Raw genomic sequence first — 25,171 nt, forward strand, 5'->3', positions numbered from 1 at the left:
GACAGAAAGCTCCTTCTACAGACACATCAGGAGTTTGTATTCAGTCATCCCCTACACAAACATAGCTATTGGCAGACACAACAAATGATCTTAGGACTTCTTGTATTTCACACTAAGTTCTTTTAAAGTGTGCACAATTACAGATTTGCCTATGAAATAGGAAAGCACACATCTGACCAATATCCAGAGCCCCTACACTAGCACTGACAGAAGTAGTAACTCTGATTCCTTGAGTCCATGGAGTCCACACTGCTATGTAAAACTGCCCACATTTCCATACCTCAAAAACATGGCAGCAGCTATCAGAAACCTGGCCTTTCATGGTACAAGACAGTCTGCACTGGTCATCTGGCCACCCTCTCAAAAGCCTCTCTCCTTCCACTTCTATAGCAATGACCCCTGCACCGTCTCAGGCTGTTTCCCCTTCCTGTTTGCGTTAAGTAAGGAAGCTAACCATGCCTTAACCTCAGTTTTGCTACTGGATTCTTTCCATCTGTTCCTGAAATGTAACTTACCCCTCAATTTGGAACTTTAACTGTGTTCATCAAAAAGTTAAGTGGCAGTGGATTTTTTTACAACTGTGTCCTTATTAAAAGTAATTCATGCATGACAATGTTATGGCAGGAGCAGAGTATGTGGATAGGTCTAATCTCAGACATGATGTACACGTGACCCCAAGAAAAAGACAAGGAGGTGACACACTGATTGGCAATCACCCTTCACTGAGGCTTGGTGACCTGGGTCCACAGAACTGCTATGAGCACACCAACAGAACTGCAATTCAGGCTGCCAGGACGGCAGGCTGGGTGAAGATGGCCAGGTAAGGTCTTATCTCGACAAAATCCAGGCAAGGGAGGTGGTATTTATCCACATGCAGAAGGGGACACTGCCAGAGGCAAACTGACTGGATGAGATCACAAAGTCAAAATGTGTCCTGCACAAGTGTCCTGCTCAAGCCTCTCCAATCCTGGGCCCACGCTCTGTCCAAGGTAACACAGTGCCCACACTCTTAGAGAGGAGAGCACGGACAGCATGAAGCTGGGCGGCAGGCACTTGGTTAGAAATAGAGAAACAACTTATGCAACCGTTTCCTTTAAAAAGACAACCATGCCCATCTTTACTCAGGGAAACTGGGGTGGAGGGAACAACCCGTACCCTGAGAGGATGGGAGTGGGTTACAGTGCATGCATCTGGCACAGCACCCGAGCCAGCTTCATGACTGGCTTTAAGGCCTGGGGCATGGCACTAGCTATAGATTAGAAGCCAAGTCAAACAAAAAAATCTGTGTGAACAGGTATATATTTATCTATATAACCCATATGAACAGAACATGTCTATTTATACGATATTTAATATGTGGTGTAAACCTAATTAAAAGATAATTATTTAGTATTCCACTCTCAACTAAAATAAGCCATTGTGTATCAGAAATGGGCAAAGGTAGCTCTTAGTTCCAAACTCCCCAGTGGAGTCGGTCCTGAAGAGTCCCTCAGTCAGCCCTCCCTGTCTGCAGGTGGCCATTAGCTTTCCCACAAAGTGTTATTTCATGTAATAATCTGGATCTTTTAATAGAATTCCAAAGTTAAAAAAAATCTGAGGAAAGCTGTTTAAAATTTGAAGGCTATTCAGATGCAAAGAAAAAAAAAAAATCAGGGTCTCAAATGAACAAGTTCCTTTCCCACCATGAACCTGTTTGTTTCCTTAAGAACAAGTGAGCTGTGGGTCAAACCAAACATACCCTGTCCCTATTAAGATCTCTGCATCATTAAATACTTATCATAACAAGTAACATTTAATAGCAAAAGAGTTTATAAAAAGCAAAATTTAAAAAGTAAGCTTGCAATTATTCTCTCAACAAAGAGGGAGAAAGCCGACCTCTCTTCCTCCTAAAAGAACATCCACAGACACAAGTTCAGTTTACCTAGAAGCTTGGTGTCCTTGAGAAGACTGAACTTTTTCCAGGTTTGCTAAAGAGAAATATCTTTAGCTCTGTCAAACAAGCAGTAAGCGCCTTGATTGTACCTTAAAGGGAATGAGAATGTTTCGGCTCATTTGCATTTTAAAGGGTACTCTTTCATGATCTTTCACACTTGTAATAGATGTCTAAACCGTTAAATTACTATTTCTTTTCTTAGCCTGAAAGTCGATGCAGACGAAGAGCATGGCCTCTCCCATTGTTCTTTACCCTAAGTCGGTCCCTGAACAATACTGACAGCTGCTATCAAACCGGGCTGCATTTACTCTGCGCGCAGCTGCTGCTTGTAGGAACAGACAGCCTCCCGGTGCCTCCTCCCCTCTGGGGAGACAGGTTGACACACTGCTTGTTCAATGAAGGGGTGCAAAGGTCCACTGAATTGTCAACCCAATTTTATGCTACTTCGATTCTGCAGGACGCACACAATTCCTTCTGAGCAAAAAGCAAGCATATGCTAAAGCATGAGACTTAGAGTGTGGGATAATTATCGATCACAGTAAACTTTAGAAGAGTCTTCTGACAAATTAAAACAACGATCCAAAAATTACAATTATAAAAACTGCACATGCTAATCCGATGAAGACACACAACTGGCGTTAAGGCTTAACGCTGCGCCCAAATTCACTGACTTGGGCTATTGTTGCTAGCTATCAAGGCTAATCTGCCTTTATAATCTCAACATGTTTCCTGGACCAGAGCCATTCATAAAATTAGCCATTCATCTGCCCTTCTAAAACGACCTGCAAGCTTCATTTTCTGATTCAACTCAAAATGAGTTGAATGGTTACTACCTGTAAACATCTAGCTAATACAATTTCTCCTTTCTGAAATATAGAACTTGGCAGTTATCTTTGAGAACTTTAAAGTATGAGTTTTACCATTAAGAAATGATATGTAAAAATTTAGAGCCTATCAGAAAACAAACATGTTCCACAAAGTTTAACTGGGTACTTGAGAACTGTTTTGCATATGTTTTCCTTTAATCAAAACAGGCTTTTCCATCCTCATTCATTTGGGTTAAAAAATTCTGTGCTCCAGTTACAAGCACAATTTGCTATTAGTCTTTGCTAATCAAACACGGTACATGCAAAAGTACCAGTGAATATTTGATTTGATCTCTGAAATAAAGCAATTCATTACACAAGAAAAGGGTACAGAAGGCAGCAGACAAATGCAGATGTAATTGTGTTTTTTGTTGAATGTGATTAGAGAGCCCACTAAGTAACAGTCAAAAATGTGATAGCAAGGGGGGAGAAACACAACGGCTGGGTCTGGGGGGAAGAGGAGGAGGGGAGAATTGTTTATGCAGAGCTAAGCTGTCAAGTGTAATAAAGCAGCTTGAATAAAATTTAAGCTGAAAATCCACTGAAGCTCCCCATTTCAGAGAGGAAAAAGCTATTAAAAGGAAATGAAGGTCACCCTCCCAGTTTATTTCACCTAATTGACTGCCAATAGCTTACCACAGGCAACCCGACTGCAGATCTGCAATTGAGAAACTGATGAAAGGAGAGTTTTCAAGCTGAGGCTCATTCTTTAATCCTCCTTGGCTCTTATGTTTTTTCTCCATCTCCAGTTGGGATGTAATTTTAAACCCTGATGGATTAACTGGTTCCATTGTCTGTGGCCGTCATTGGACTATGGCACCCTTAATCCGTACAGCAGCATGTCTAATTATCATTACAAAGTGTCTGAGGGAACTATAAAGACCAGCAGGGCATCTTCTCACAAGCAATTAACATAAATTGATAAATGAGTGATTTGAATCTGCTCAAGGCACTCACATATGAATAAAATCAGAAAGGACCGTCCCTTGTTTCAGCTACTTCTTCGCTTAGTCTGGAAGGCCAGGACACATGAGAAATGTCCCGGATCCTGCACTGGGGGGGAAGAACTCATGCAGGGGATGGACCGCACAGTTCACCAGGCTCATTAATGCAGAGCAAATGACTTGTGATTGACAATCAGTTGCCAGCAAGGAACACTAACTGAACTCAACACAGGAGAGCAGAAAATCTGGTGAAAGGCCAGAGTGCACTAGGGCAGACAATTATCACTTCTTCCACATTCTTTCTATTGGGGTGCCACTTAAAAATTCATGAAAGGAACAAGAAAGAGAAAGAGCAAAGAGTTATATAGGTTCTAATATCCTAGGAAAGCAAAAGGCACAGGCAAAGATAACTAAATGAAATAATTCTGAGCCCTGTTTTGAACTCTTTGTGATCTAAAGTTGTAAGATAGAAGTAAGGAGTACAGGAATACAAAGTATAACCTAGAGCTTTGGCTTGACTAATGGAGCAAGAGTGGTTTTAAGTGTTGCAAGGTATCTTTTTTCCCATTAAAAAGTAAATTTATTTTTCTGCACCTCCTAGAAAATGTTTCTCCAATCATTTATGCTCATCTCTGTCCCCTACATACATCAGCGTGCCAGAGGGCCCCCTCCCCACTTAGCAAAGAGGTTAGCTATTAGCTACACTACATTACGGATATAATATATAATCAAGCCATCAAATGAATAAGAAATGAAAGCTGGTTATACACACTGTAGGAGGTAGACCTGGTAGGCCACGTACCCCGATGATAGCATTCAACTCCGCCATGGTCACCTGCTTGGCACGTTCCACAGCCTGGGCCACCTGTTGTTGATGCTTTGAAAAGAAAGAGAAGTGTTAGTGAGGTGACCTAGAGCGTCATCACGTCTCCTAACAGAAACTACAGAAGTGAAATATCACCTGCGAAACTACAGAAGTGAAATATCACCTGCAGTGCAGACTAAAATGTGAGGATTTAAATACAAAGTTTCTCTACCACACATTAATTCACAGAGCACATACACAATAGGAAAAGGAAACCAGAGAATAGTCCTTCCCTTGATTTCTAATCAATACCAGTCACCACTTAACTGCTGATGGGGATTTTTGGCTCAGAATGATAGAAAGTCAGAAAGGACATCAAGAATGGTAACCTGTGCCTTTAGAAAATAATTGTACAGGATTTAGACTAGAACCCTGTTCCAAAGGAGTTTGCTAATGCTGAGTTTAAACAGGTAGTTTACAGTCCTTTGAAAACTTATGTTCTGGTATTTAAATTTTAAAGAGTAAGTTTGCAATCATTTCACTGGTCAACAAATCCAAACCCATCAGTAATTTTTGGAAACAATGAGAATTTCTCTCCTTTACTTAGCCTTTAGGATTTTCAGCCTTCACAGTGGAAAGGAAGCAGCAACCTCCCACTCCGCTCACTGTTTAGTTCAAATGCTGGTAAGTCAATCTGTACACCTCCCACCTCAATCCACAAATAAAAACTAAACTACATGTTTACTTTGGGCAGTATGGGACTATAGTAGAAATCAGGATTACCAAAGTCTAACAAACAACTAGATTTAAAAGGCAAAAAAATCTAAATTGTAACACCAAGCAACTATTATGCTGGAAAAATAACAGAGATGAGGGAACCAGCATGGAGCAGGAGATGCCAACTACAATAGACACCAGTATTCCAGCAATCAGCCCAATAAGCAACTCTTGCTACCTCAAGCTATATGTATCCTGTACACGTGTAAAGCACAGTTCAGCATTTATGAGCTAGTACCCAAAAATAAAGCCAACTTTAGGACAAACTAAATACATCGGTTATGAGTCAGTTCCATAGATTACTCATATAAAGATCTCTTCCCTCTCAAGATATTAAGATATGACTTTGTAGCTTAATAAAATGGTTTGTGTATGTATATGACTCTGTAATACAACATAATATCAACACTTATTTATTGTTGAGAGTTATAGCATCCATGCCCTTCATGGAAAGCATTAAGTCAACCTGACTTGATGTAAAAGCACAAATGAAATATCTGCTTCATGGTCAAGTCAACCCTGATGGAACTAGTTTTTAAATTCATGGTATGAAGAGCTCTTTACAGAAAGGACACTTGAATTATCAACAGCTACCAAACTTGTACTACTCCTCACCAAAATCAAAAAAGCTTTATGTTTGATAGTCATTTTGCAGTTTTCCACAGGAAAAAAAAACTAATTTGAGGATGAGCTATTGTCACTACTTCTACAGTGTGCCCTCAGATATGTGAGATGGAATAGCAGGGGGTTTACACACTTCAGCTGTAACAGATGTTCTTCACACTTGTTCCTTGTGATAAAATTAACATCTTAAAACTAGCTAATTTGCAAACAGAGAAGCAACATAATTGCACTTTAACAGCTGAACAGTTTTACTTACTTCCTGAGACAGAAATGGGATGACTTGTGCACAAATCGTATTCAATCTCTTGGCGATTTCAGTCTATAAAGACAAAGCCATATAAATGTTTAGTTATACTTCATAATCAGTTCAGAAAGATAAAACTTCATACCCAACATTTTAGACCTCCACTACCTTACTCATGAGGGCATTAAATTGCTTTCCTAAGCTATGTTACTAATATTTATCTTGAGATAAACAGTAGATACTAATCCCACTTGCAAAGTAAGACATAATCGCACGCTTTATTGGTTACTTAAAGAAGAGATAACGGGTAGTTTAATTGAGTTGGAAGATCTACATGGTTTAAGGCTACATGATTATTTAACCTGGTGATTGCAAACCCCTTCATACACTTACTTGATTATGGTACACTGTGGCACATTTACATAGTGACAGGGAGTTCACTTAAACTGGTGTCAGGAACCAGTGGGACAGAAGCATTAGTCTAGCTTTCTAGAAGAGGTCACGAATGAGCAAAAAGGAGCCCACAGATCCTCCTATTTGCTCCAATTATTGCAGAATTGAAACAACTGTGAATTTTACTGTTAGTAGCCTTCACCAAGTCTCAATTTTTCAAGGAAACATGACTGAAAAAGAATTCAAGTCCAGCGACAGACAAGTCAGAAGTTCTGAGTAACTGTAAATTTTACCATGATTCAGCATCAAATGTAAAAATCATCCATAGCAGTCCTGCTGGCTCAAGGGATAAACTAGCAAGGGATAAAGCCCACCTTGTTTCCTAAGGAGGGTGGGGGCCCCCACCCCTACACTTCTAATACCCTCCAGCAATGCAAAGCAGCTCTCTCTGCTTTCCTGATTTTGAAGAACCAGTTCTGCTTTTTTTTTTTTTTACAAAAAAAAAAAAAACACCTAAAAGAGTCCCAGCACTGACTTTATTTCATCATTTTCTGTCAATACTTAGTAATGCCGCTTCTGTTTACTAAATTAGGCAATGAAAGAGATCACAAGGAGAAGAAAATTATGAAGTACACACTTCATGGCCTGAGCAACAGATAAAGAAGAAAGATAAAGAAGAAACATCAGGAACTGTATAAGCAAATACATTTTTTTTTTTTTTTTTTTAAAGAGCTGCCTTTGGGCCTCCCTGGTGGCACAAGGGTTTAAGACGCAACCTATGAAGCTATCCAAAGCCACTGCAGCACACGTTCGATCCCCAGCCAGGGAGCATCCCACATGGTGCAGCAGACCTTTCCTGACTCTCCTGCTGCTCCCCTCAGCAGTGTATTTCAGTCAGTCTGCCTGTTCTGTTCCCCATTGTCTCTGGTGAATCCTCTCACCCCCCACACACACCTCTGGCCTGTACCCCAATTCTTATATGTATAAATAAATCTTTAAAAAAAAAAAAAAAGCTGCCTTTTGTCCTATTAGTTGATTCCAGTTAACTGAGCGACAAGGTCTTGGAATTCTGCCAGCCCAACTCAATTCTCCCTGACCACCAATGAAGTAGGGGTACAGACCAAGTCTTAGAAGAACAAGAACATACTGGAAGGGGAAGTGACTGGTGGAGAGAACCCCATGACCTTGCTTTAACCAGTGAAGCAAACATCTATGCAAAAAAGATGCAGCTGTACCAGGTGCAGAAACAAAATTGGGTCAGCCCCACCCAGTTCATTTGATCACAGTCACCCTCTCAAGCTAAGTCAAGGTCAAGGCTCTCCTCGAAAGCATGGACATGCTTTTCCTTTTCCTTTGCAGTGGGGTTCCACATTATATATTTAGGTATATGTCCTCTGGGGGTTCCTAGACAGGTACTTGCTCCCTGCTTCCTACCTACCATACATCCCAGCAGCATTCTGTACCTCCTCCTTCCCCAAATTCACTTTAAGTTTTCCAATTTTGAAGATAATATAGTTTAAAATATATAGCTCACCTTGAGCACACACACAAGTGTATATATAGACATACTAAAGTTAAAAGAGTAAGTCCATCACCTGGGGTAAGCATGGGTAAGCATTGGGAGGCTGTGGGAAGCACCATTCCAGGTTCTCATTACACGTGTGCAGAAACCCAGAGCAAAGAGACACTTTACTACCAAGGGGGTCCATTTTGTGTACTATTTTTCTGTAATTTGTGATTTCAAAAATGTGTCATGAACAATCTCCCGCTCAATAAATACAGCTATGAATAAGCACACCATCAATACAGTCTACTACATAAGGACATTGGTGCTTAAACTCTCCTGCTATCAGTGGATATTCAGGTTTCATCTAATTTTCCACAATTATAAACTCTGTCAAATAATCCTCTAGGAGGAATCCCTAGAAGTGAAATCACTGGGTCAAACGGTATGCACATTTTTTTTTAAATAATAAATTTTATTTTTATATTCCCCATACAATTGCAACCCCCCCATTCTGACCCCAATCCTCCCCTCCCGCCCCCCATGTATGCACATTTTAAATTGCAGTGTGTGCTGATAAAATGCCCAGCAGGACAGCTTGTCAGTTTATGTGACCACCAGTTACTGGGAGCTTGCTCTCCTAAGCCTACATACTGGATTTTGTTGGTGTTTAAAAACAAAAACAGGGCCTCCCCTAGTGGCACAGTGGTTGAGCGCAGGGCTGCGAAGCTGCCTGCATTCTCTGCAGCGCTGGTTCGATCCCCGGCCGTCCGGCGCACAGACCTCTCCTGCCACCCGCTGCTCCCCTCAGCAGTGTATTTGGTCAGTCTGCCTGTTCTGTTCCCCGCTCTGGTGAATTCTCTCACCCTCCCTCGCTTCTGACTGTACCCAGTGCTTGCATAAATAAATAAATGAATGAATGAATAAATAAATAAATCTTTAAAAAAATTATAAAAAAAAAACTTTTATCCCTCTGATTAAAAAAGGATCTCATTTTTGGGCCTCCCTGGTGGTGCAAGGGGTTAAGTCTCAGCACTATCAAGCTATCCTCAGCCACTGAAGCATGAGTTTGATCCCCACGCAGAGAGCTAACCCACATGGTACAGCAGACCTCTCCTGTCTCACCCGCTGCTCCCCTCAGCAGTGTATTTCAGTAAATCTGCCTGTTCTGCTCCCCACTGTCTCTGGTGAACCCTCTCACCCCTCACACCTCTGGCCTACACCCCAATTCTTGTATGCATAAATAAATCTTTAAAAAAAATCTCATTTTTAATTGTATTACCTAGATTCATCCTAAAGTTAAACATCTTTTCATATATTTACTGGTATACTTTTTTATACTCCATTTTTCCATTAGTATTCTTTTTTTTTTTTTTTTTGGTAGTTCTTTCCATACAACAAGTATCGAATTTTTCCACAGTTTTTCCAACCCCACCTTAATATGGATTTTTTGGGTAGATTTATTTTTGAGGTGGTCAAACTAAAGAATGTTCTTCCAATGTTCCTGATCTTTGGATCAGGATTACAACACCTCAAGATTACAAAAGCCTTTCTTAATGTCCTTTTAGTGCTGCTATTTTTTTAAACTAGTAACAATTAGGTGTGTTATTACATACAGTGTCTTCAAGGTAGACTCAAACATGGTCAAACAACTATTAAGGCCAGTTCTGGATAGAACTCAAACCTTTAATGACGTTAAGGTAATCAAAACCGAAATTCAAAAAGTTGTCTAGATTAAGACAATGTAAGTTGGGCTAGAGTAAGAAAGACAAACAGGAGGAAGAAAATTAAAGATCAAAGCTCAAAAGTCATCCCATTTGTCCTGAGAATTCTAGGTTTCTAGAGGAAAAAAAAAAAAAAGAGCAAAGGGGAAGATCTTATCCTCCTCCCTCTGCCAGGTCTCTAAGGCCTAATCTCAAATCATCCTGACAAAAGTGAGCCTGATGCTGAGCCAGAAAACCTAAAGTTCAAGTCTCACATCTGGTTTATCTTCAAATTCTTCAGGTTGCTCCAGCATTTCCTCAAATAACACCATTTCACCCAACTGCCTTTCACTATAACGTTGATGAAGAAAAACATCCTGAACCTCCGCTGAAGGAAATGACATTATCGACGTTTTTGGAGGGACTACTTTCCACTACAAGTCATTCCATTCCATTTAAAGCTGCATTCCAAGAAGCCATGGGTATGGTTACGTGAGGACTTACTACACAAATTAACAGTTGCACCTACACCTCCTGGCAGCTTGGAGAGACAAGGATTTTTCCTGACAGTGCTTTGTGAATACTAAAACATCCCCATCATGCCAGGAGGTCTTACACGTTTCTCCTTTCCCTTAAAATAGACTGGACGGCGGCATGAAAAGTGATGAGAATTCCTTAGTATTATTCTTATTTCAACACACGGGTGCTGAGGTAAGGCTTTTAATGTAGCACAAATTATGAAGTTGTAGTGTTTTCCATCCATACTTCTATTCTTGACCACAGAGTTTGCAAGTAGGTTAAACTGGATTTTTGACCTTGCTTGTTAAACAGGTTTATTAAGTTCTATAACCTTTTCAGACTGCACTCTGCCTCTTCCAGAGGCTAGACAATACCAATGAAAAAACTGGAGTCTAAGTGTACTTTCCACTTAGAGATCATTTTGCTTGCCAATGACCAAGACAATCGGTTCCGCTAAGTCATAACATTTATAAACTTTCTCTGTGCCTGTATTTTGAACACTGTAACCCAAAATATAAGGAAACATTAAGTCAGTGTTCAAACGTTACCATCAAATCAGATGTGCATGGAAAACCCTGAGTGCCCAGAAACGCAGCCAGCTGCTAGTATCAGGCCACTTCATAGACAGCAACTACCCACAGGGACAGCAGAAAGCAGGAGTCCAAATTACCTTTCCAGAACGTTTTTAGTCTCCCGGTCAATCCCAGCTGTCCCCAATGCTTAGCTTATGATAACAGTTGGCCCTCATAATCCAAAAACTTGGTTTTGCATCTCAACAAACCAGAACTAGGTGTCCTCAGTTAAGTTGCTTTAAACGTGGGGCCCCATGGCCTCTTCCCAAGGCCTCTTATCACCAATTTACTTCAGCCTTTACCACAGTAAAGTAAGCTAATATGGAAAGGACAGCTGTTATTACCAAGAGTTATATTCTGATCTTGGCCCTTCAGGGCTTACCTCAAATCCACTGAGAAGCTGTCCTTCCCCACGACTCCAACAAACTCTCCTCTAGGCCTCCCATAGCATTTGTAAGGTCTTCTACAGCCTTTACTGTCAATTGGTACACTAAACCTGTGCGTTTAAAATCACATCTTACATAAAGCGTCTGTACAGTTTCCTATCAACATAAAATGGGAAGCAAGAAAATAAGAGTCCTACTAAAAAGAGTCCCTGAGCTGAAAGGTAATCCTTATGCACCCTAAACTCAATGACCAAGATGCAACCAGACAAATCATTACTATTGTTATTATGAAAAGGCTGGTTACAGTAAGAAATCACAACTTTGTAATTATAAAACTCAAGTACATGTATATTCAACTGAGTCAAGTATGGTCAAATACTTCAAAGGCCAGTAATGAATCAAACCCTGCTGTATTTTGCAGGACTCATAAACTAAAGACCCGCCCAAACTTAAGAGTTTTAGGATTTTATGATTCCTAAAAGCTCAGCTCTACCCATTTTCATACTCCTTACACCTTGTTTAATTATAAGACTGAAGAGTCTCCTCCCCAATGTCTGCCCACTTCTCCACCACACACACAGGAATATATAATGAATGCTGTTTGAAGCTCAAAACAGGGCGAGGTCTACTTAAGAGTAATTGTCATAGGTCTCAGAGCAATTCAGTGGCATCTTGCCCAAAGTCAGCTCAGGGAGGGGAAACTCCACCACCATTAAATTGCAAATTGATGGATCATTAAAAAAAAAAAAAATACTGCTTATACTGAGGTCTGGCAAACTGATCTTCTGGTTTCCTTGAACCAAGGAAAAACCCAAGAGTTTAAAAAAAAAAAAAAAAGAGGAGTGTTGGTAAGAAGTGTCTGGCAACAGATAAACAGCAAAGAACATGAAAACAAAGCACTCACAAGGAGATAAATTAATCTGTAAATCCCTTCTGAAGTTTCTGCATCTGTGAAATGATGACATTAAGTACATATAAAAAGCTGTTCAACACCACCAGCAACCAAACAAAATGCAAATTTTGTTGTAAGGTGGGTCATTCTATACCAGCTATTTTACCAAAAAAAGAAAAAAACAATAAAACCCAAAAATGATGAGTCCTCCAGGAAACTGGAATAATCATACATTACTGGTGACAGCATAAATTGGTACAGTCGTCTTGGAAAGCAACTGGGCAATGTGTTTCAAGAGCATGAAATTATTCAAACCCTTTGGTAAGCTTTCCCACAGCTAAGAATTTATCCTAAGGAAATAGTTCAAATGAAAAGCATCCCATCCAAGAAGCTGTTCACTGCAGCACTAGTTTCAAAGTGAAAGAGAAAAAGTCAGGTAAAGATGTAACAGCAGATCAACACATCACAATCATCTGCAGAGTTTCTGGAAAAAACTGAACATTTGCTCTCCTGATAAATCAGCTGTAATACCAAGCAAGCGGTAAAATACACCACGCCAACCCAAAGGCAGGGCCAGTAACCATTAAAGTCATATTTATGATAATGATGCTTAAATGGCAAACACATTTACTAGATGAAGCAGAAGGGGAAGAACAAAGATGGGGTGTTAGTGCGCCGTGTGTTTTGAAAAACACATGCATGTGGCCGAAACTGTAAATCGAAATAAAAACCTTGATAAAATGCTGGGGTGGCAGAGTTATGGGTGACTTTTATTCTCCTCCAGTGGCCCTGTGAACACCACTCTGAATGCACTGTTGCAAAGTGGTATTAAAGTAGGATAGGAGTGGTCAGGCCCACTGTGTCTGCAATGGGCAGCAGCCTTGAGTCACAACACTGGCAAGCCCTGAAATCCTCTGGATTATAAAGCAAGATGAGAAGCCACATTCTCTGCTTAATCCTTTCTCCAGGAAGTAGGAAACGGGGACATACCAGAAACAAAACTGATAACGCAGTCATGTTTTGCAAAGCAGTAGCCCAACCAGGACTGCAGCAAGCTTAGGGTCATTTCATCCCTCGGCCAACAACTGTAGCACAAGAAGTGGCTGCAGTCTGTCAATGACAGGGCCCCAGACCCTCGCTGCTGTGGCACAAGTGCTCTGCCCAGCTGAGTGCCTGTTTTAAGGGAGACCTTGGCTATAAATTGCAAACCTTAAATAAACAAGTCACAGCCAAACTGCACTTTAGTCCTCTCTCCTTCACAGGCAGAGAGAATTAGTGCACTGGCCCTTAGATCAGAGAACCTGGCTCACTGGCAAGAGCAAAATCCACAAACACACACCCACCACAACAGCTCTATTTCCTGAGGATGGCATCTGCTAAACCTAGGGAAAAGCCAAGGTCTGTGAATAAAAACCGTGACCCAAAGTGATATATACACACACAGCAAATAATCTTCCAATACTCACCCTCCCCTGTCTGGGGGTGGAGGGGCACTGACCTTTAGAGCATCCATTAGTCACCAACCATCTCCCATCACCGCACCTTGTTTCACCAATATACTCATGAAAAGGTCATTTTATTTTGAATTCTAACACATCAGAGCGGCTCTCTGCTTAAATTATTATGTGGATAAAATGACTCACCACGTGTTGGAGAAATCCAAATAAAAAGGGCTTGGGGCATCTTTAGTTGAGGCTCTAAAGGGTGATGCCGTCACCAGTGGGTCTCAAACCTTAAGAGTGCACCAGGTCATCGGAAAGGCTTGTTCAAACATAAAATGATTGGATTCCACTCCCAGGGTGGGGTGCTAATTCAAAAGATCTGGAGCCCAGGTAGCTGCATTTCTAACAGGTGGTCTGCAGCTGTGGACCAGGGACCGCACTTTTGAGACCTCCACCCCTTATTAACCACACAAGAGCTGAGCGCACATCAAGTCCTCTTACACCTACTGTCTAATCGCCTCAACGCCAGGTCTCCTGTGAGAACAGACTGAAAGGTTAACTTGCCTAGAGGTCAGAAACAAGCAGCCAGCAAGGGGAGACCTGCCCTGCCTCTCCCCCAAAGTCTTGCCACAACCCCTGGTTGCCTCACACACATTTCTTCCCCAACAAGACCAAAGCAAACAGACAAACCGGGGATGGATGAACACACTTGCCCACTGTGGGAAACCTCAAACAATATACATTTAAATGATTCCACCCTTGGCAGTATGATCTCGCCCCTTCTGAAACCCTATGATTAAAACAAAACAAAGAGCACCAGATGACAGAAACCCTTTAGTGGCTCAATTAATCAGAACAGAAGTCACCAATTACTGGCAGATAATAACTTTTATGTTCCATCTTTCCCTCATTTGGCAACTCCAACAGCATCCTAAACCTGAGCCCTTTCCAACTGGGCTGACTCTCCTTTCATGGCTCCTCATCATACGTGCTCACAGCTTCTTTGAAAACAAGGAGGGGTTAAAAGAAAGAAGTAGGGGTGGGGGGGATAGCAACACTAATTGCTCCCATTCTCTGGCTTCTCACAAGGCAGATTGCAGGGGCCTGCATCTCGGGAGAAAGCTCTCTGTATCTTCGTGGCAGCTCTCAGCAGAGCAACTCAAGTGCCCTTAATTGTTTATGTTCTTAATGCAGAGCCTCTTGAATCCATTCATTTTTAATAGCAGGCTTGAGTGTGGGGCCCATCAAAGAATGACAAAGCAACTCTATTCATTGGTTCTGTTCCTGCAATGATGGTCTTTTGATTTATTTGCAAATGACAAGCTTGGCAGCCCCACTTGAGGGACGCCCTCATTTTTTTTTTAAGAACTCAGTTGCATTTTCCAAGATGAAGTTGAGTCTGAAACGCTGTGTATTTGTGTAAATTTTCCCCCTTCAGTTCCTTCTAATTAATGACTTAAATGTTTTGACCCAACTGTTGCCAAGCAGAGCATTTGGGCTTTCATTTGTCATTTTGGTAAAGATGCATCCTTGACAAAGCATCACAGCTGTTTCAGTGCCTACGCAGCACATTTCCATTATTCAGAGACCCTTGTTAGGAGTTCAGAAAGTACTGTTCACATGAAATCGTGCTGAATTGTCCATGATGGAAAAGACTTTTGATGACCTTAAAGGAAAAGGCACTCTGATGGGCCACTGAAGGTTTTCAACAAGCTCAGTGGGGTGGATCACCGACCACCACTAAGTCATCAGCTACTGTCCTGCACAGGGAGAGCTTAGAAAGCAAGCCTCTCTGGGAACACCCCCCAGCCAGCCGACACCTTTCACCCTCTTCACAGGTCTGAGTCATTAGGCAGCTCGTGAGAAATTAGATAATATCATACAATAGCAGGATCAGTGGGAGGAAGTCAACTACATTGCCACGGTGTGAAGGCTAAATGTACGATTACAAAAATAAAACATGCCTACTTTGTAAAGGCCAAGTAGCACAAGAACATGCAAAATTCAAGCTACCTCTGAAAACTGGGTCGTGAAAAGGTTTTCTCAAGATTTATAAAATTATTTTCCTCCCAATAAAATTTGAAACATTTCTTTTTAATTACAGCTGCCTTTTAGGGTGTCTTCGGCTGGCCCTAGGTACTCTCAACAGTATCCTCACACCTTCCATCCATGACAACCACCCAGGGCAACCCTGATCCATAGCTTTAGCATCACCATCACCCCTCCCCGGGTCTTCATCACTGGATAAGCAGTTTGGTATGACTGTTTCCCTAGCAGGTTGTAATCTTTGTCAATAAAGTTGGAGGGAGAGGAATTTCCTGTCTGACATGACCATGGCATAGGGGTTCCCCAAGTTTAATTCAGCTATAACTGAATGTCCCCCCCACCCCCCGCCGGGCACACAAATGACAGTTCCCACTCCTCTTCTAGAGCAACTTCCCAGGGAGAGCAGCTAATTCACTAGGAGAACCTTGTCATCGATGTCATGTGGCCTGGTAGCAGGATGGCCACAAATTACATATGTGTGCAAATTGCTAAGCCCTCTCCCCCAAAGCCAGGAAAGCCACAAACTCAGTCTGCACCAGGAAACCTCATTGCTAAGCCTCCAGCTCTTCCCAAACTGAGCTGCTGCAGAGGTGGCCCTTTGACAAAGGAAGACAAGGGTCCCTGTCTTCCCGGATGGAACCTGGGATTCTCTTTTCAATCAACCTCTAGGGTCTAGAAACCTGCGAAGCTCCATTATGCAATTTACCCTACGGGTAGCCAGAGACAGATTGTAAGGGCAGGAGCTTTACTGCCCATTGGCACTGGAATCCACCTCTGCCTGGGTACAGTGCACACTGCTGATTCCAGCAAGTGCCAGGGGGGCGTCAAAGGTTGGGAGCCACTGAGGTAGAAAAAGAACTTACGCACAATGAAGTCAAAAGCAGAGCAAAAAAATTATTTCTCAAAAGCACTTTGGATCATTATTAAAAGGAATCTGGGATACTGGCAAAAACCTCAAAGCATAAGCTTTTGGAAAAGCTTTTAAAGGTATTTAGAAGATGCTAAGAACAAGGCTCCAGATGAGAGACTTCACTGTTGTATTAAAGAGTTACAGACGATTAACTCAGCTATGCAGGTGGAGGCAAACCAAGTACTTCTTAGGAAAAAACACACGATCACTGCATCCCATTACAATGTACAGAGAACTCTAAGGGCAAGAAAAATAACCACCATTCCTCCAAGTTAAAAATCAAGTTACTTTGAAAAAAAAAAATCAAGTTACTTTGATAAGAGCTTGAAGTAGTGAGCTGTATGTGATCATTTATTCAGGGTTATATGAATTAAAATATATGTAATTAAAGGTATGTCAAGGAAAAGTCTCAAGTCCCCTTATGAGTCTCCTTATGCCCGTCATGTCAATTTACAATTTTTAAATAATCCAGTGTTACAGTAAATTGTCTAAGATATAAGGGGGGAAACATTAGTAAGGGAAAAACAACTGAGGTCCTGGAAATGGGAACCATTTATAAACCTGGAGCCACCAGAAGTTATCACTCCTAAATCACCAGTTATTTTGCAAGTGGACAAATCAATTTATGTGCTTGTGTGTTTTTAAAAAGCATTCTAGATATTCTTCCATTAATTATGTGGGTTCAGGACATGTCAATTTTCGTTTCCCAGAGCACCAGAAACCAAATTTAACCCCTGTATTGTGTTACACTGGTCTGCACTCATGCATGGTTCCCACAGGGCTGGGCTGGCTCAATAATGCTGAACTCCTTCTGGAAGAACAGAATAGACTTCCTGCCATTTGGACTGTGAAACACAGTAATCCACCAGGGAATAAAGGTCAATGTTGCACTTTTGGTCATTACTGAATCATTTGAGATGATCTGTGGTGAGGATGAGAGGAAAATCGAAGGCTGTGAGGACGCTGCAAATGGCTTGACCTCAGACCAATTTTCATCTCCATCTGTCTAATAGACATGTGGATAAAAAGCCCTCCCTCCTTCTGGCCCACTCGGCTGTTTTCAAATCCACAGCAAAAGCCAGAAACCAGTTAAACAATACATTAACAAGGGGAAAGAAACTTCTAAGGCCCAGGCTGACACTTATTCCAGTTTTAGGTCATCAGCTAAAGTTTGCAGTGCAATTTTCCAGTCTGCAAACAGGACTGCAAAGTAAAAATTCTATCTATAACACGAGGAATTATGTGCAGTGCAAGGGCATGTGCCAAAATCTCCTTATTTGTACATGCAAATATATGCACAAATATATGCACTCCACCCCCCACCAAAAGACATCCACACAATTTCTATTACGCCTGCTAACACACACACAAAGGGGACAGCAGTTCCAAAAACTGCATGCTGCTGAGAAAGAAATCTTTTTTTCAAGTGGCCAATTAATGCTGCTTAACCATTATTAAGGCATTTCAATCCTTAAATACAAAATATTCCTGGGAACCCAGAGCCTAATTATCATTTAAGCCATGGAATAAATGTTAATATCCCTGACTTTATACTAATTCCCCCCTTTACTGGTTTGGTAGGGCTACTTTAAGGTAATGTTTCACCATATATAAGTTTAGCCCCCCACCCCAGTATATCAATGTCAAACAACATCGTGTCAAGCTCAGATTCAATTCAGGTAAGTGCAACTGCCAAATTTTCTTGTTCCCAGACGGGCTTTAAGATTATTTTATTGCTTAAAATTTAATTTGTTCCAACTCGTGTCTCCATGACAACGCTGGCTAACCCTGCAAATCATTTGGGTAATTGGATATCTTATCTTTCTATTGCTCTCAAATCTAATGATCCTGCTAGAATTGTAACAGCCAATCAAATTCACAGTCCTCCTGAGTAATAGACTTGGAAGAGTAGCCACATTCATCTCCTCTCCACAGCCACATTAACCAGTATGCGACAAACAGTGGACCCTGGTCCTCAAACTATAAATGGTGTCAATACCAATATCCTCATAGCGCAAAGTCCACTCAGATGCCCCTTCCCTTTTAGACTGCTTTCATTTGACAAGCAACAACTGGTATTCATTTATATAAACCTTGAGTTATTTTAGCACTCAGGGAACCGAACACTGACGAAAAATTCTACCAACTAATGAGAAAAAAAAAATTGAATTAAAAAGCACGGCTCCTTTTGGTGTATCTGACCTTGTGGCAAAATAAGGACCAAGACGATGACCGCACAAGGTTACAGGAGTGACACTGGTTCCTCCCGAGGTTTTTTTTTTATATAAGAACTGGGGCACAGGCCAGATGCACGGGAGGGTGAGAGGATTCACCAGAGACAGAGCGGGGAACAGAACAGGCAGACTGACAAAGTACACTGCTGAGGGGAGCAGCAGGTGAGACGGGAGAGGTCTGCTTGCCATGTGGGTTGCTCCAAAGCCGGCGGGGATGGAACCGGCACTGAAGAAGCTGCGGACAGCCTCACAGCGCTGCGCTCAACCACCCATGCCACCAGGCAGGCCCCCTCCTCTGGAGTTCTTTAAGTGGGTAAGCCACTTAACAAGTTAGTCAACAAATATAAATGGATATAGATTTAACAATCCATTACAGAAACACCTATGGTTTCTGGATGTGTTACCCTCCCCTTCCATCTCCTTCATTTAATTCTTAAATATCATGGCACCCAGCATAGTCAATTTTCATAAATTGACTATGAATTTTCATAATCTTGACATAATCAACATTTCTTGTAAAACTCAAGTCAGTAGTTCCCCTCTTGAGTCAGTGGTGTGATTTTGGCCTCTGGTTAGCTAAAAAGTACAGAAGTTGGATACATTTCAGTGGTCCAATTCCAATCTTCTTGGTAGCTGTGCAAGGAGATTGACTCTGCAGGAGCTCATGGCCCAGGGCCTGTATGAGAGCCAGCCGGCTTACAAATGGAAAAGACTGCGGAACCCAGGCCAACTGGCAGGCTGTGGGGTTGTCAAGAACCTCATACTTCCCCAAATACTCAGGACATCAGGGTCACTTCTCAAGCTAAACAGAGTCAGCAACATGGAGTTTCTCAGCATACTCATGTTAGCAGGCGGCAGAGCTTTTAATAAGCCATTGTGAGAGCAGGTACTGGGCAAGATTGGTCTCAACTGTGCTCTCCTTTATGCCAAATACTTAACAAAGAAGTATTCTACACAAGAAGTATCTAAATGCATCATGCTTGGCAATAAGAGTTAATAGCCTAAACTTCCAGTAATGCATGTCTAATCCCAGTAACCCTTCTATGCTCCCTTGTGCAAGTTTTGTTTTTTTTTTTTTTTTTTTGGCTCCCTCAGATATTTGCACATAAGCAGGAACTGTGAATGTGACAGTCTACAAAACCCCCAAGCCCATGGAGTACAAGTATAACGCCACAATTATTCTATTCAAACTTTTGCACAGCACTTTACAAGTATTCATAGGCAGAACTTACATATATACCTTATCAAGGCATATACACAGGTCTTATAGAAACTTTTCTTTCTCCAACCAAGTAACAACGGCAGCTTGTAATTCTGCACCACCACCCCCTTCTTCAGGATGACAAATTCTCACTTCAAATTCAGAGTTGGATTTTCCACATTATATTAAAAAAGAAAAATGGAAACACACCTTCCTCTCCTTTATTCTGCCAACGAACCAAATCTTCTCTGTTGCTCATCCATCCCCTTATATGAAAAAACTCAACGCAACTTTATTCTCACTGGTAGTTGTATTAACTACTTAGTACTTAAGGCTCTGGGCTTCCAAGGACACATCTTGCTGTTGGGCCTAAATAAGGCATTTTGATTCCTCTAAATGCCACAGACAACAGTGGGGTTACCAACAGGGGCTTTATTTACCACACGCACACAGGCACACACACACACACAAATTCCCTTTTGAGTCTAAAAATAAATGCTTCTAATCTCAGAAGGATGCAAATAAAAGACTGTCTTGAAGAAAATTAATGAAATGTGAGCCATCCAGATCAGTGAGGAAGCTGGGCTAGGAAAGATGGGTGCCATAGCCGAGAATTCCAGCAGCAAGGTACAGTTTGAAATGGATCAATAATAGAATTTAAGAACAGTCCTGCCTCACAGTGCCCAAGAGCCAGGCACCAAAGTCCCTGCTCCTGAATACAGAATCCTGGCGTCATCCCCTGTCCCTTCCAGTCGGGTTTCTCTTTTGAAAGGTGGAACAATTAATATCCACATAAAGGGGGCTGGAGAAGCTCCCGCAGCACAATTCCTGGGGCACATGAGAGTGCAATGGCCGGGGCTCTGACTTACTTTAAAGTCTGGCACGAGCTTCAGCTACATTAATAAACCCAAGAAGATGACTGATGAAAGCCAAAAAGCAGCAAGAGACAGTTGAGAACTAAGTGGGCACTGACTGCAGGATTCCAGGGAGCTCCAGCCCAGTGGTCCTTCCTGTCCTTTCTTCTCTCCATCCCAGATCAGGATGCAGATCAATGTTAAGGCCCCTTTCCCAAACCAAAAGCAACCTTTTTTATTTTCACTCACTAATCCATAGAAGCCTTTCAAATGGCACAAATAAAGGCAGCTGCATTTTGTTCTCTAAATCAATTTTCTCCCTAGCCATCAACTAGATGTTCCCGCACAGAGAAAGAACAGCCCTTCCCTTCTAATTCAAAAATCCATACTGCCATTGCCCTTGCAAACTGCTAAACAAGCAGTATCGGCAAGTCACTTGTGTTCTGTAATATATTTACTGCAAATCCCAATGGCTCGCCTCCTAATGCAGTTTTCTATTGTGTCTGTGCGTGTCAATACGCTGGTTGGTCACCTTACTTGTAAGAGGCTCTGACCGGCTGTTTGCTCAAGGCATCAAGAGGGTGAGGACGAGGGACAAAGGCTGTGGTTGTTGCAGGTCCCAGGCCTTGGAAGCCTCCTCCCTCCACATGCAGAGGTCCCCAAAGAGGTTTTGTTTTCTGGGACTTCATACCCCAGTAGTACCCAAGGCCACGGGGAAGTTAAATTCCCCACTGGGACAATTTCCATCCACACGAAGTCCAAAGTGGGGGACCACTTTGCACAATTATTTCCTGGTTACCTACCTACCTACCAAGAGAAAAGCTATTTGGCCCAGTAAGCATGGGGATCACATCTTAAAGGTACATCACAAAGGTCCAAAAGGTAGGAGAGCTTGGGGAGGGAAGTCTGTTCTTCTTTAAATTACAAATGAGCTTTCCACCTGGCACCTGAAAAAGAAACCTTAACCTCATATAAAGATGGGTCACCTATAGAACCATGCCAATAATACAAAGGACAAGTCTAGGAGGAAAATGATTTAAAATGTTATTATTAGTAGGTAAAAGGAGGCTGTAGGTCAATCAAAATACAGATATCTACTGTGGCAAACCAAGAATTAATGACAAATATTACAACTACATAAGCCTGCAGTTTCTCTAAGTAGAATGCTTTGAACTCCTATTTAGGTATCAACCACTACCCAAATGAGGCCATGGAAGAAAAAAAAATTATCAACAACACATACTAAGATGGAATTTCAAAAACATACTTGCAGAAAATCCTTCCTTCACATATCAGTCTAAAGGCCTGGCCCTGTAACTAAACTGCCAAGTTTTTCAGAAGTATTTATTTAGCTGTAGTGGGGCAAAAGCTTGCTATAGGATATATAACAGGCAGATATTACAGATTGTTAATTTACAGACTCCGTGTATGATACAGGTGGGTATAACATATGTGTTCACTATGTATTTCTTTTTCCTTTTTAATTTCATAATGAAATGGCCGAAAGGCAATGGGACTATAAAGACGATCAGTAAACAGGAAGGTTTAAGATTCAGCGCTATCACTGCAATGGCCTGAGTTTGATCCCCTGTTAGGGAGCTAACCCACAGGTACAGCAGACCTCTCCTGTCTTGCCCACTGCTCCCTGTTAGCAGTGTATTTCAGTAGATCTGCCTGTTCTGCTCCCTACTCTGTCTCTGGTGAATTCTCTCACTCCCCACACCTCTGGCCTATACCTCAATACTTCTATGCAGAAATAAATAAAATCTTTTTTAAAAAGACTATCAGTAAATAATCAATGAGTACAATCATTAAGAAACCTGGTGACTAGGTCAAGTTTAATACCTTGGAAGAAGCGTCTAATGCAACTTATCCACAGGGCTATGAGAGGCTCTGGTTGTCCTTAGAGGAAGCAGCAGCTCCAGGCCACTGGAGCTCCAGGTGTGTATGCACTCTCAATTCACCTGAAGCCAGGCCTCTGTAACATGCTAGAAACCCAAATATATCACTATAACTAAAATCTTTATTAAGAAACCATAGTAGATATTATGACTACAAATTACTTTTCCAAAAGAAAAACTGAGCGAAAGTGGTTAGATGAAATTGTTAGCACTCAACTGGAGTCTGTCCATAGAACTCCAGTGAAATGTACAGGTTTCATTTGGTGTCTTAACAGAAGGACCCCACAGGTACTTTTGACTCAGGTTTTTAATCTAGGTTCTATGGACCTGGATATACTGTGTAAAAAAATGTGTAGTACAACAATTTTTTTTTTTACCAAGTAGCCTCCACCTGATTTTCAAATGGGTTCAGGATCCAAAACAGTTACAACTTCCAAGAGGACACTACATAAACAGCATTATCAGCCACCCTGCTGAACAAGAGCCTACTCTGTAGAATTCACTGGCAAAGGAGGAGATGTACTTCAAACTCAAGCTTCAAGCAGACTGAAGGTGAGCTGAGGTAATAAAAGAGGCATGTGAAAAGCAGCAAGAACAGAAAACAGAGCAAAAGTGATGTGACAGTCTCTTATAAGGGCAGTCACGGAAGATCTTGAAGCAACAGGCAGTGCTGCTACTTGAACTGGACCTTGAAGGGTACTGAGCAAGGCCATGTGAACTTGGACCAAAAAGCATGGACTTTTTATAAGCAGGAAAACCCGAAACATATTTAGCCATGCAGGAGAGATCAATTTGGCTGGATGAAAGGACCTGGAGGAAAAAAAGGAAGAAAGTGACCAACAAAGACTGGAGGGGGACAGTAATTAGGGCAGACACAGAAGGAGTGAGAACAGGCAAAGAGGAAGGAGCCAGAATTACCAGGCACACAGTGGAGGTCAGAAGATGGGGGCTAGTGAAGACGCTTTGCACTCACTACCTCAATGATGCTTGTCTTCCAGGGTTACAGGCCCAAGAGTGCTGACCGGTTTGAAATGTACAACAGGCAGACCCTTGGGGCTACACGGGAGAAGCCAATGAGGTGCCCTAAGACTATGACAACTTCTATCTTCTTGGTGACACATTTTCATACTGACTACTGACAGGTTGCACAAAATACCATTGACTGACTAGTTAGCTCAGTAAAGGCAATAAAAGAAAACCTAGTCTAGAATTTCATGTATTTCAGCAGTTTAACCAATTGTACAAATTGGACACCAAGTTCAAAGGCACCTAACATTGTTAAAAACAAATGATTCCACCTCCCTCATCAACTCAATCATCAATGTCTGATAAATGTCTATTAGTATTTGGGAAATAGTTGTACATGCAACTCAACCCCTTCCAGCAGAAGCTGTGGTATATACACCAACCACTTAAGTGTTTTTTTCCTCTATTAAAAAAAAAAAATTCTCTATTAAAAAAAGATTTAAAAAAATTCAACAAAAATGCTTTTATAGCCAAAATAACTTTTCCTTCTTTATATCCAAATGACTTTTACCAGAGCCTTATCCTGCTAATTTGGTGGTCAAGGAATGACTAAATATGGGTGCTCTGGGGTGGGTGGGGTGTTGTGATGGACATCTGAGGAGGTGTAACGCTGTTCCTCTGAATCATACACAATATTGTAAACTAACGTCAGCTCAATAAATTGATTGATTATAAAAAAGAGACTAGCAATTTTGCAGCAGGACCTTTCTTGCTGGAGACTGTGTGAACCCAGCAGAAGGCTCACCGAGGAGACAGAGGTTAAGCTGGGAGGCTTGCCCACACCGGGCACCTTCTAGCCTGCAGTTCCAGCCCAGAGGGGAGCAGCACCCACCGCTGGGGCAGACCGGGCGTGCAGGGGAGCGCGTCCCCGGCACTGGCATTTTGCAGCAGGGACCCTTCTTGCTGGAGACTGTGTGAACCAGCAGAAGGCTCACCAAGGAGACAGAGGTAAGCTGGGAGGCTTGCCCATGCTGGGCGCCTTCTAGCCTGCAGTTCCAGCCCAGAGGGGAGCAGCACCCACCGCTGGGGCAGACCGGGTGTGCAGGGGAGCTCGTTCCCGCATCGCCATTTTGCAGCAGGACCTTTCTTGCTGGAGACTGTATGAACCAGCAGAAGGCTCACCAAGGAGACAGAGGTAAGCTGGGAGGCTTGCCCATGCTGGGCGCCTTCTAGCCTGCAGTTCCAGCCCAGAGGTGAGCAGCACCCACCGCTGGGGCAGACCGGGCGTGCAGGGGAGCGCGTCGCCGGCACCGGCATTTTGCAGCAGGGACCCTTCTTGCTGGAGACTGTGTGAACCCAGCAGAAGGCTCACCGAGGAGACAGAGGTTAAGCTGGGAGGCTTGCCCACACCGGGCACCTTCTAGCCTGCAGTTCCAGCCCAGAGGGGAGCAGCAC

The 25,171-nt window shown here is 42.2% G+C and overlaps 1 protein-coding gene across 5 annotated transcripts in view; it reads right to left on the bottom strand.

Moving 5' to 3' along the window:
- Positions 1-25,171, bottom strand: part of LOC311174047 (transducin-like enhancer protein 1) — a gene marked incomplete at its 5' end in the record, with an annotated part of 91,481 nt that overhangs the window by 51,536 nt on the left and 14,774 nt on the right. For 4 of the 5 annotated variants that reach the window (XM_084238151.1, XM_084238150.1, XM_084238149.1 and 1 more), the window contains 2 exons: positions 4,546-4,620; positions 6,206-6,268. In XM_084238151.1, the coding sequence (XP_084094277.1) occupies positions 4,546-4,620; positions 6,206-6,268 (138 nt within the window). Of the gene's footprint in view, positions 1-4,515; positions 4,621-6,205; positions 6,269-25,171 lie in introns of all 5 variants that reach the window. The other variant, XM_084238147.1, reaches the window with a different exon arrangement.

This window comes from Talpa europaea, assembly GCF_964194135.1.
Source record: "Talpa europaea genome assembly, chromosome: 7".
Lineage (NCBI taxonomy): Eukaryota > Metazoa > Chordata > Mammalia > Eulipotyphla > Talpidae > Talpa > Talpa europaea.